Source organism: Condylura cristata, unplaced genomic scaffold (genome assembly GCF_000260355.1).
Source record: "Condylura cristata isolate star-nosed mole 26May11 unplaced genomic scaffold, ConCri1.0 scaffold00028, whole genome shotgun sequence".
Lineage (NCBI taxonomy): Eukaryota > Metazoa > Chordata > Mammalia > Eulipotyphla > Talpidae > Condylura > Condylura cristata.
The window spans coordinates 27334798-27346596 of record NW_004567129.1 but is presented as its reverse complement, the minus strand read 5'-3'; the positions used below and the strand labels follow the sequence as shown (position 1 = coordinate 27346596).

The 11799-nt window shown below is 58.5% G+C and overlaps 2 protein-coding genes across 2 annotated transcripts in view; one reads left to right on the top strand and one right to left on the bottom strand.

Annotated features, from left to right (window-relative positions):
• Positions 1 to 242, top strand: part of YIF1B (Yip1 interacting factor homolog B (S. cerevisiae)) — a 6542-nt gene extending 6300 nt beyond the window's left edge. Inside the window, exon 8 of the mRNA XM_004690294.2 lies at positions 12 to 242. Within this exon, the coding sequence (XP_004690351.2) occupies positions 12 to 242 (231 nt within the window). The remainder of the gene's footprint in view (positions 1 to 11) is intronic.
• Positions 243 to 3457: 3215 nt separating this feature from the next.
• SPINT2 (serine peptidase inhibitor, Kunitz type, 2) lies at positions 3458 to 10328 on the bottom strand. The gene is made up of 7 exons (XM_004690293.2): positions 10244 to 10328; positions 9292 to 9462; positions 7165 to 7224; positions 6061 to 6114; positions 5446 to 5607; positions 5136 to 5174; positions 3458 to 4042 (listed from the first exon to the last, which is right to left on the bottom strand). The coding sequence occupies exons 1-7, from the start codon at positions 10326 to 10328 to the stop codon at positions 3876 to 3878; spliced, it is 738 nt and encodes a 245-aa protein (XP_004690350.1). The 3' UTR covers positions 3458 to 3875.
• Positions 10329 to 11799: the final 1471 nt, after the last annotated feature.

Genomic DNA, 11799 nt, shown 5'->3' with positions numbered 1-11799 from the left:
GCCTCACCTAGGGCGCAGCCCCCGCCGGGCGGGGGCAGCCCTTTGCCTTCCCTTCGGTGTCCTGGAACTGGAACTGCTGCTGCTGGAGGATGACGAGCCGCAGCCGCTATGCCAGTGCAGGAGTGACTGAGGCAGCGCCTCGCCCAGCCCCCTGCCCACCCAGTTGGAAGCGTGAGGCTCAGCAGGACCCTGGGGTCAAAGGCAACCCATACCACCCACCCCAGCTGGGCACCCACTTGTGAGGTGACTTACCCTCCAGTCAGCAGCTGCCCCTGCCTCTGGGGGCAGTGGGCTTGGAGTCTGCCGTGCCACCTGCCTCCTGAGACTTGAAAGTGGGCGACAGGGCTGCAGAGGAGATGGGGCTGGTGGTGGGCAGGAAAGCCAGCCCCCCACCTGCAGTAGTTGGACTTCAGACTGGCCCCCTGCACCTCAAGGCCCCCATCCCCCAACAGCCCACCTGTGACAGGCCGAACTTAGTCCTGCTGAGATGCGTGCCCAGAGCCCAGGGCCCCACAGTGCCAGTGGGGAGGGCAGGGGCGGGACGTGGGGAGGAGCAGCACCACCCGCCAGACCAAGGAATCCTGAGGTGCCCCACCCGACCTCTGTTCAGAGTCCTTGGCCCTGACTCACTGCCCTCCCCAAGCATGCCCAGCTTTCCCACTGTGGGAAGTGGGCAGTTAACTGCCTTTGCCCACACCCCTAAGCCCTTGGCAAGTGAGGGGGCTGTGGGCAACTGCAGGTGTCTGGGGAGGCTGGTGCCTCCCCAGCTGGCATCAGCTTCACCAGCACGGGCATGCTTCTGAAGCTGAGGACCCCGCAGGGCCCACTGTACATGGTGACACTGGCACTCTGGTCGCATGCCAGACACTGATGAGGGGCTTTGTGTGGGCCAGCCCACTTCTGCCGCCATGGCATAATCGAGGAGTGTCTGCAGGGCAAAGAGCCAGGCTGGAAAGCGTTAGGCCGAGTGTGAGGCCAGTGGGATGGCGGCAGTAGGGTAAGCTGGAGGAAGTTACTCTGCCTCCGGGGCCTCAGTTTCCACATCTGCACACGACAGATGCTCTGTGTGTGTGTGTGGGGGGTGGTGTTGTGATGATTGTTTTTTGTGGCGCATAATAGGTTTCCAAATTTTTTAGTTCAATTGAAGGTTGGCCTTTTTTCTACCCCTTGCTTCCCGGTTGGGGGCCAGGCGGTGAAGTGTGAGGGCGAATGTAGCATGAATAGACTAGGACACAAACTCACACCTAGGAAGGGTGACTCAAGCCCAAGATGCTGCTGGCCCTGCTGGGGTGGGAGGTTGGGGCTGGACACAAGGGTAACCAGCTGAGCCCAGCCTTCCTGCCCACACTGGGCTGGGCCCAGTCAGTCTGGGGGTCCTGAGGCCCATTTTCCCTTGCCACGAGGCGAGGTGCCTGAGGCATGGGGTGGCAATGCACCTGAGCGAGTCTCCGCCAGGATCCACGGTGGCAGGCACAGTGCAGGCTCCGGTGTGCAGGGCGAACAGCCAGCCGCCTGGACTTGACATTCTAACAGGGGGAACCAGCCAGCACACACAGGGGAAAAGTCTGCTGGGAAAAGACTGGGAACTCCCAATATCCACCAGTTAAGAGATAAAAAAAGACCTAGCTACACAGTGGAAGAGTATTCAGCACTGGGACAATGTGTTCTGCCTCACGGGTGAACCGCAAAGGCATTCTGAGGGGAAGACATCAGTCACAGAGACCACATGGTGGTGCTCACTGTCGCGTCAGGAAAGGCAGAGAGCATGTGGCTGCCAAGAGCGGGCAGGACCTCGAGAGGCCCAGCCCGAGCGCCTTGCCGCTCTCTGCTCCCTGGCAGGAGGCTGGCCTCCAGCAGCAGCTGCTCGGGAAGGAGCGAGGGCGCAGCAGCTCCATTTACGGTGCCTGGAGCAGTCCGTGTCCTGTGCTGGGATTCAGACACATGGTTGCAAGTGGCTGGACATAGGCCGCCTTGCTCGAGAGCCGCGTGGACAAGTTTACTGACGACTGAAAGGACACAGGCTTGGGACCCTGTTCTGCCACTTCTCTCTTGGTGGCCACATCTACCTAGCCCAGCGGCTGTGAACGGAGGTCAGCTACCAGAGACAAGGGCGTGGCCATCCCCCTGCTCTTCTGGGGCAGGAACAGCAGAACTGGCCACACCGGCTGCACACTGGTTTTGCTAAGGGGTCCTGTTGCCTGCGGCAGGTGCTGGGGGCTCAGGGGGTCCAGGTAACGGGCTGGCAGGTTGTAGCATTGGCTCTGAGGGTGCAGAGCACTGCTCCCCTCCCACGCTCAGCTGCTGGTTGTTGCTCCCCCTCCAAGGCCAGGGACACAGAAGGCCTCCCATCCACTGCTCCTGTCTCCCCGGCCACAGCCAGACCTTTGTTGGCGGGCTGGATGTGAGCAGAACAGGCATTTCCATAAACCTCCGGCCACGCTGGTCACTGCAGGGAGACCTGGCGAGCAGGCTGGTCAGAGGCCAGACCAGAGTTAATCTCTACTGCTGACACCCCCTCCTGGCAGCTCTGTCCCACCCAAGGGTGCAGCAGTGAGGTGAGATGGGGCTCGATGTGAGGGGAGGTGGCCTGGTGCTCAGCAGTGAAGGTAAACTCCAAATTTTCAAATTAGTCTGTCTGCCAACAACTGTGAGCTGATTTCTGTCTAGAGCCAGGCCCTTTCTGGGACAGCCTTTCTGAACGAGGGGAGCCTGGGGGGTTAGGAGAGAGCTCTGGGACCCGAGTGTAAAAGTTCAACTCAACTTTCTTAGGTGGACACAGGCAGGGACCAGCCACTGAGCACTGTGGCGACTGGTCCGTGCTGGGTGGCATTTCCCACAAGAGCACCACTGTTGCCTACAAAGTGTCAGGGTGTCTTCAGGCCACGGGCGTCTGGCAGGTGGTGGCAGTTGACCAGACAGTACAGCAGGCTCGAGGCCCTGCACAAGTGCAGCAGCCCAGGGCAGACGGAGGGGGTGCCAAAGAGGGCTGCCCCCCGGTGGCCTAGGGGTGAAGTCTCAGCGCTATCACCAAGATGGCCTGAGCAGCTGACCTCTCCTGTCTCCCCGCTGCTCCCCGCAGCAGTGGATGTCAGTCGATCTACCTGTTCTACCCCGTCTGTCTCTGGTGGGCCTCTTACTCCCTGCACCACTGGCCCACACCCTAGTTCTAAACAATTTTTTTTTTTTAAAAGATCTTTAAAAAGATCTGAAAAGACTTGCCTAAATGGCCCACTATACAGACCACTAACTATTCCGCTGAGCCCACACATGCAGAACTGACATAATCTAATAATGTAAATTGATACTGTATAAACAGTAATACAATTTAAAACAAAAAATGCACACAAAAAATTCAAAAGATGTCATTTCTGTAAGGAATCCATTTCTAGAATGGGCATCTTATGACAACATTGGCAGAGATTAAACTGGCAGTCTCAGAAAGAAAGCACATGCTAAAATTTATTTTAAAAAGGAAGGCCCTTTTTATTAAATGTGTATTTTATTCTTTTCAGAATCTAATAAAAAAATGCTTATTCCTACCTAACTTTAAAAAACCCCACAAATCAATCAAACAACAGACTACGGGAACATCAATTCTGTGATAGGAAAGGAGGCAACAGCCTCAGCACAAGCAAAGAAAACTACCTGCAGCAGAGAGAAGGGGGCAGGGAGACGCCTCTGGCCTGGGCTAGGCCCCGATGCCACCACAGGGCAGCTCTCGGAAAGCCCGAGTGAACCTGCCCCAGGAAGCAGCAAGCCTCTCACCTCAGGAGTAGCAAACAGACCACAAGCCCGAGTGATCGCACAGCACAGATCAGTCACTACTGCCTAAGCACACGCGCTCGAAGCTGTCCCCGTCCCTCAGGGCGGGGCGGTCACAGGACGTAGCTGTTCTTCACCAGGTGCTCCTTGTCGTCCTCGGAGGTCCAGACGGTGTGGAGGGCACGCTCCTGGTTCCTTCGGGCCACCCTGATCAGGCAGACCACGGAGGCGCCCAGCAGGAGGATCAGCACCATCGCGCACAGCCCTGCCAGGACCACCACTGGGGAGGGAGGGAGTCTCAGGCCTGCCGGTGCCAGGCGGTCCACACGAGTCCGGGAGGGCCTGGCTATAGCCCGAGGCCTGAGGACGGCCCACTCACCCTGGAGGCCACACGCCTCCCGCTGGGGGGCCACAGGCGGAGGCCGGAGGCCTGAGGCCTGAGAGCGGGCAGTGCTGTGTGTGCCCACTGGCTATCTGAGCTGCTGCTTTTTGAACAAAGAAGCCCCAGCTCCTCTCGCATAGCCCGTGGGGCTGGCAGCCCTAGGCCCAGTAGTGCTCACCACAGGTGAAAGCACAGGCTCTGGCAAGCAGGAGCCATGGCAGCCTGGTGTGTTCACAGACCTCCCCCAACGGGCCACAGAGCAAGGGTGCGTGGAGCTGGGCCCCTTGCGCTCCTCACCACCCAGGCGAACTCCACTGCGGCTGCCCCACTGGTCAGTTAAGATGTTCAGCTCCCAAAGGCTCTACCTGAGGTTTGTGGCCCCTTGGGGCAGCTTGCTGCTCTTCTCCCCACCTCCCCCTACCACCCTTAAAGCCCACACGGCTTTCTGCTCCCCAACCCCCTGGCCAGATGGCTTCCAGCTTGGCTCCTCTTCTGATTCAGAGCAGACATAGGCCAGGTCTGGGCTCCTTTACAGCAAAACAAGTCAAAAGAGGCCAAACCAGTGTGGCAGGTCTTTTGTGCAAATACTACCATGCAGTGACTCAGGCCCAGTTGCAGCCGCCATGCGGAGGAGGCCCAGCCTCCCGGGGCGCAGCACTGGCACAGCCAGGCCTCCCCAACTTCCTGTCGCCATGACCAATCTGTACACCTGTGGCAGCAAAGCTGCCTCCCAGGCCTGCGGCGCCCCCCGCAGGGGTGGCCCCACTGCCTGGCAGACGCAGGCCTGGCTCCCAGCCCCGAGGCCGGCCACGGTGCAGAGGGACAGACACCCAGCACGTGTTCCAGCGGCCGGCCATTTCTGTGTGAAACAGACTTTCTGCCACAAGATGTTTATAGTGAAGGATGCTATGTGTGATGAGGCAAGAGCCACAGAAACAGCTGGATTCAGTCAAGGCGGGGATGCAGGTGGAGGGGGCAAGAGGCCACTTACCTTTAGTGCCCTGGGGCAGGACAGGATACAACTGCTTGTCTGGAAGAGAATGCGCAACCCTGAGAGGTCAGCACACAGTCCTCCCCCAGAGCCGCCCCTCTGAGCCCCCACAGGCCTTCGTGGGAAGCGCCTTCTGAGGGACTTCTTCCCAGCATCTGAGGGCTTCGAGGTTCTGCCACCTGGAAGGAGCCCAGCCACCCACGCGCACACCCTCCCCATGGAGAGCCAGAGGAAGGTGGCGCACACGCGTTTCCCAGGCTTCCTTCCAGGGCCGGGGTAGGCACGGGCGGGCCGGCCGCCGCGGACTCACCAGAGCAGCGCTGCATGCACTCCTCTTCCGAGAGGTAGCTGTTTTTATTGCCCCGGCACCCTCCGTAGATGAATCTGTCACAGGAGTTCTTCTCGGCATCAAAGTACCAGCGCTGGAAGGCTGCCCGGCAAGGCCCCGTGAGCGCCTTGGCAGCGCAGGACTCTGGGAGCGAGAGGCCCGGAAGGGTGGTGAGCAGGGCCCGGCGGGAGTGACATGGGGCCCTCGTCGCAACCCCGCCCGTGCTGGGGCCCGTTGTCTGCGAGGCGCCTGACACGCAGCCGACCGCGGGGTGCTCTCTCTCACAGCCTGACTGTGCTGTCCCGAGGCCTCTGCCAGGCACTGTCCGGCACTGTGTGTGCTAACTCAGGACCCTCGGTGGGTTGGGGAGGGGGCCGGGCAGGGCTGCTGCCCATCGCCCGCGTCCTGCCCGTGCCAAGGCCCACCCTGCACCCCACTGCCCTGGGACCTCCACAGAGCATGAGCTTTACCACCAAGGGAAGGCCAAGAAGCCCCACTCTACGGTTTCCTCAGTGGAAGTCCTCAAGTGTCCCTCAATTCCCAGCTACATAAGAAAACACATTTTGCCCATGCATGAATGATTTTTAAAAGTTATACCTTCGTAGTTGAAAATCTCGCTGGAAAGGTCATCAGAACCCTGCCGCCTGGGAACTAGAACGCACACACCGTGTTAGGGAGGCTGGGTGGACACGGGGCACGTGCCCAACCGCTGGGGAAGGTCTGAGGGCCCACAAGGCAGCGCGGCACGCCGGCCCTTGCCAGAGGGCATGGAGCCCTCCAGTGGCAGCCTGCCAGCCACCCCGTCCCACAGGCGCCATGCCCCACTGGGATGGGTGCTGGGCAGGGCCTCCTGCCAGCTGTGGGGTTACTGTATTAAAGAACCACCGTCATCATTTCTGGGGTGATGGGGACAACGGTCTTGTTCACACTCTGACACTGGAAGGAGGCCCCTGCGCTCCTGGAGATGGTGGCAAGTAGGGTCATCTGCTGGTGCCTCGGGGCGTTGGGTCACCTTGGAGAGGCCCCTTTTTTGAGAGTCAACAGTCAACTCAGGCAAAGCAACCACCGGGGCAGCCAGAGGATCCCAGCCCAGTTAAACTGGAAGGTGACTCGAGCCTAACTCTGTTCCGCGAGCCAGCCAGCCACTAAATTAAGAAACGCTCACGCAAGCACAGATGTCCCAGGTGAGGGAGCAGGGCCTGGACGCCCGCCGGGGCAGCCCCTGCCCGCGAAACCTACGCCTGCGACTGGCCTTCGGGCAGCTGGGCAAAAACTGCCAGTGCACCAGGACACTCACCCGGCTCCCACTGCAGAATCCCCTAAGCACAAAGGCACAGAGGGGGACAGCAGCGGCTGCAGCACCGCCGAGCAGGCTGCCACCGGCTGGCGCCCGGGACTGCTGTGGGAAGGCGGAGGGCAGAGGGAGCCGGCACGGACACCAGGGAGCAAAGGAGAACAGGCCAGGCCAGGTGGGGCAGGGAAGGTGCCCTGCCCTGCACCCCGGGAGGGCCGGGGAGGCGACAAGGCAGAGCCAGGACAGATAGGGGCGCAAGTGTCGGGTGCAGGCAGAGCCTCTGTTCGGCAGCTCCCAGTAAACAACCAGGGGACAGATGCCCTTTTACAGTTTCCAAATGACAAACGTCCCTTCACAGCGAACTGTCCGATGGCCTCACTCCACCCTGGGTCTCTCTGAGAACCTACCATTGGGGACGGAGGCGTCGGCTCCTTCCCCGCCGGCAGCCAGCTCCTCCACGGGCTTCCCTGCAGGCACAGAAACAGCAGTGAGAAGGCGCACAGCCTGCCCGGGCAGAGACGGGCTGGCAGCAGGTGGCGGTGGCCTCTGGTGGTGATTTCCATTTCTCTTGCGTGCAGGCTCGTCCTGGTGCACAGGGCACAGCCTGCCCGAGCTTGGAAATAAGGAACCAAGATTGCTCTGTGGGTCAGACTGGAACATCGACTTGCTGGGAATCAGAGCAGAGACCGGCCAAGTGGCTTAGAAAGATGGCGGCGCAGGGCACAGCCGCCCGGCGAGCCCTCAGGTGAAGGGACGCGCACCCTGGTACACGTCACCGCACTGGACACTGACACGTGGTCAGTTTTATCAAGTAAACTTCATCTCTCACAGCTAAGGGGGCGAGTGGAGGTTAAGGTCCAGGAAGCCCTGCTGTTTCCCTGCTGGCCTGACGGCCCCCGTGCAGAGGCCCAGGGCCGCCTCACCCGCTGCCATCAGGCGCCCACACCATGGGCCAGTTCCCTGTCCCACCTCTCCCATCAAGCGCTTTCTGGGGACCCTGGCCAAGAGCTTGCCACTGTGGACTAGCCAGGGGCCCACGTGTCCCCTGGGTGGGTCTAGTTCTCAATATAAATTAATAACCGGGCATGCTCCTTCTCGACTGGCGTCCCACAGCGCCGGCCTGCCCAGGAGAGGCGACGCCAGCAGGCGGCCCCAGGGACTGGCGGCACTGGCAGTCTAGCTCTCCTCGGACTCACCAGGCCCCTTCAGGCCCCGCCGTGGACGCACTCCCTGGGCCCTTAAGACTGGCCCAGACTCGGGACCACCTCTAGGAGATGGCTGTCCGCCGCCCCAAGCAAACAGCAGCACTCATCTGCAGGGACAGCCGGCCTTCGAGCCGCCACCCGCTGCTTGTGCCCTCAAAACGTCCACTCTCTTCCCGAGAAAATAGAGCATGACCAGATCAGGCAGGAATGTTTGCTGTAGTCAATTCCTGATTAGTGAAGAACAGAAAGGTAACAAATATTTCCCCTAACTCGTCTTCCCACACCAAATTATAGTTGACAGTGGAAGATTATAATAAATAGTATTTTCCTCAGTCACCATGTGGTAAGATTGCCAACTGTCCACTGCCCCCCAGCCATTCCCAAAACAGTGAAGGGATTGCCCGTGTGACCCAAACGGTCACCTCAGCCCTCCCCATGCTTGCAGAGCGCCGGGCACCAGAGTCCTGAGTGACTCGGGCACTGCCAGCCTCGTGTGCCCAAGTGCAAGGCCCAGGTCAGAGCCAAGTGTCCCCCTGAGTGCAGAGCTCCGACAGAGACTGCGGCCTGAAAAGTCGGCGGGGCGGGATGCGGCCTGCACCAGGACAGCAGTGTGGCCTGTCAGTCACACCCCCAGCCGAACACCAAGGTCAAGTCATCAAGTGACATAAGAAGTCACGTGCCGATGTCGGGAAGATCCCCAGAGGAGCTCTTAGCCGCTCAGCCAAGCCCCTGGGTCTTGGGACACTCGCGTGGGGAGAGGGGCTGGCTCAGCTCAGTCACCCCCGTTGCTGTGGGGCTTTAGGTGGTTATTTAAACTCTGAGCTTCTGGTGGGGACATCATCATCTTGACTCCACACAATCCTGTGGAAGTGAGGCTGGGACAGGGGCAGATTCCAGGAAGTATGTTCTAGTTCTAACTTGACTCAAAACTTAGCTGGTTTGGTGAGTTCCTCAAGTCTTTTGTCTCAGGGTAAAAATAACCCACTGCCCAAGGAGCCGGGGTGGCCTGTCTGAGAGGACCCGGAGGACTCTCCTCGAGAAGGGAAAGGCCACTTCCTCCTGTGTCGGGCTTGCGTGGGGTCTATACTCATACGTGGTGCGAGGAAGTCGGGACCAGACACAGCCAGCCGCCTGACCCCTGTGGAAGGTGAGAGGGTACGACTGTGAAACCACAAGGCCTCTCTTTCTTCTGCTTTTTAAAACATCCCCTAGATCTGTCATGAAGAACTAGCGACATGCGTAAGACAAGCACATTCATTAGCATGGCTGCCTCAAATTCACATACTGGCTCAAAATTTTTAAAATGTCCCCAACCATCACTGCTTTTACCTGTGACACCAACGCATTTCTTGAGACACTGCTCCTTGGTCATGTAGTTGTTGCCATTCCCGTCACAGCCTCCATACACGAACTGCTGGCAGGTTCCCTCGGTGGCATTGTACCACCACCTTGGGATGGAGGCCCGGCACCTTCCCACTTTCTTCGAAACGAGACAAGATTCTGAAATACAAAGCAGAGACCAGTTAGCCTGCAGGGTCATCCTGGCAACAGAGCACAGGCCCAGCCCTGTGGGAGGACCACGGCTTTCCAGGTCCCCGAGCGAAGAGCTAGAGGCTTCCGCTCCGGCACAGAGCCTCTGCCAGCTGCTCCTCAACGGTAAGGCCGTCGGGTGCGGGGCGCACTCAGTGTGCCCTCCTCAGGGAAGAAAGAAATACTTCACCAAACAAAGATTCCAACCTACCCAGCTGAGCTGTATTTTGGCTGCATGTGATTAGGCCCTGCCCCCATGATCAAATACTTACACGTCCAGTATAAAAACATCCCTTCAAAGGCAAAAACAAAAAAGCAAACTAAAAAACCCAACACACACTTCAGGATCCTTCTGCAAGAGAAGGGCAGTGAGCTCTGACTGGCCAGAGCAAGTCATGAGAACTTCTTAACCTTTAGCCACTCTGCTGGGTACCCCTAGATCTTCCTAACCCTAGTTCCCCCACCACCAAACCCCAGTTCCCCAAGGGACTCAGTTCATTTTGACCCCAGAGCTTGCCCCAGAGGCGCCTCTGACCTGGCCCTGTTCTAGCAGTACAGGGAAATGAAACTGTGTCCCGAAAACCCAGCCAGGTGCATCTGCCTGCAGAAGGGTGAGAGCCCGGGGTCTCTCCGCCCCCACAAGGGGAGGGAGCGTGCCAGAGGCTGGTGCTGCACCGGCTCCCTCCTGAGGACATCAGGAAACCCCTGGGGCGGGAGCAAGCTCAGCACGTGCACCCACGTCCCCCGGCACCTGCCGCCTTGGCACCAGAGCGGGCCTTCCTCCAGGGCCTGGCGCGCAACTCAAACACACGCATGGGGCCCACACTGGCGTACATGCTGCCAATTACTGCTCTGCTGGCCCTGCTGTTTGTGAAGTTCACCACAACATCTTGGGGGTGACTTCCACAGAGGGCAGGGTCTGTCTTTCTCTGGTGTCTCCCAAAGCACAACCACAGGGTCTACAGACACTAACCAGTGGACAGATCAGCCAGTGTGTGCAAAACACACTTCCACACACTGGATTCCCCTCCACACTAATAAATGAAATAGTACAACGGAAAAAGCGCAATCTGAAGAAATTCTCCATTAATTTGAAAGCAACTATCAATTAAACTGTCAGTAAAGCGAACCTGAGACTCTTCACAGGAGTGACATACTGCAAAGGCAAATCAGCCCCATCAGGACGCTGTGTGGTGCTGGGGTAGGGAACAGCTGCGAATGGGCAAGGGGGTCTTCACGGGGGAAAAGGTCTTAAAATTGGTGTGTGCGCAGTTTTACAATTCTGCAAATGTACCCAAAATCACTGGATCATATGCTTAAAATGAGTGATTTTGACATGTGAGCAGTACTTTTATAAAGTAGGTTAAAAAAAACAAACAAACCAGGTCCTCCCTGGTGGTACAGAGGGTTAGGACACAGCACTGCAAGCCGACCGCAGCTGCTTCAGTGCGAGCTCCATCCCCGGCCCCGGAGGTGACCACATGGCAGCAGACCTCTCCTGACCCTCCCGCTGCTCCCCTCAGCAGTGTACCTCCTCAATCTGCCTGTTCTGCTCCCCACTCTGTCTCTGGTGAATTCTCTCACCACCCCTACTCCTCTGGGCCTGTACCCCAGTTCTGTATGCATAAATATTATATATATATAAAACACGGCCACATGCACCAGAGCAGCTGCTGCGTCCCTCTGACTGGGTGCCAAAGGTCACAAAACACACACGATGCACTCTGCCCTCTGGCCTAGGGCTCTGCCCAGCCCACACCACTTGCCAAATGGTGGAGGCAGCACTGTTATCAACAAGACAAACTGGGGAGTCCGGATAACTCTACACTGAGGACCCCAAAGTGACAACACCCGGCAGAGGAGGCCCACCACTTGCACTAGGCAGAGGCAGACCACACCTCCAGCCCCGGGGGCCACCCCCACCAGTTCTTGTTTTGTTTCTAAAGAGGTTCAGGTACAGCCTTTTTTAAAGATTTATTTATTTATGCATACAGAATGGGGGTACAGGCCAGAGGTGCAGGGGGTGAGAAGATTCACCAGAGAAAGAGTGGGGAGCAGAACAGGCAGACTGACTGAAGTACACTGCTGAGGAGAGCAGCTGGTGGGTCAGGAGAGGTCTGCCACACCATGGGGTCACTCCCTGGCTGGGAATGGAGCTCATGCTGCAGTGGCTGCGGACAGCTTCACAGTGCTGTGCTTTTAACCTGCTGCGTCACCATGGAGGGCCCAGGTACAGCCTCTTTGACCCAAAAGAGGTCCTGTCCATGAAATGGCCGGTGACTTATCCCCATGGCAACATAAACCCGA

What these genes read in the sequence shown, in the direction of transcription:
- SPINT2 (XM_004690293.2), bottom strand. Translation starts at nt 10,328, where the DNA reads ATGTACGCCAGTGTGGGCCCCATGCGTGTGTTTGAGTTGCGCGCCAGG. An exon ending in CGAGATTTTCAACTACGAAG is followed by an intron (nt 5,608 to 6,060) that starts GTATAACTTTTA and finishes TCTCGCTCCCAG; the next exon opens with AGTCCTGCGCTGCCAAGGCG. An exon ending in GTGCATGCAGCGCTGCTCTG is followed by an intron (nt 5,175 to 5,445) that starts GTGAGTCCGCGG and finishes ATTCTCTTCCAG; the next exon opens with ACAAGCAGTTGTATCCTGTC.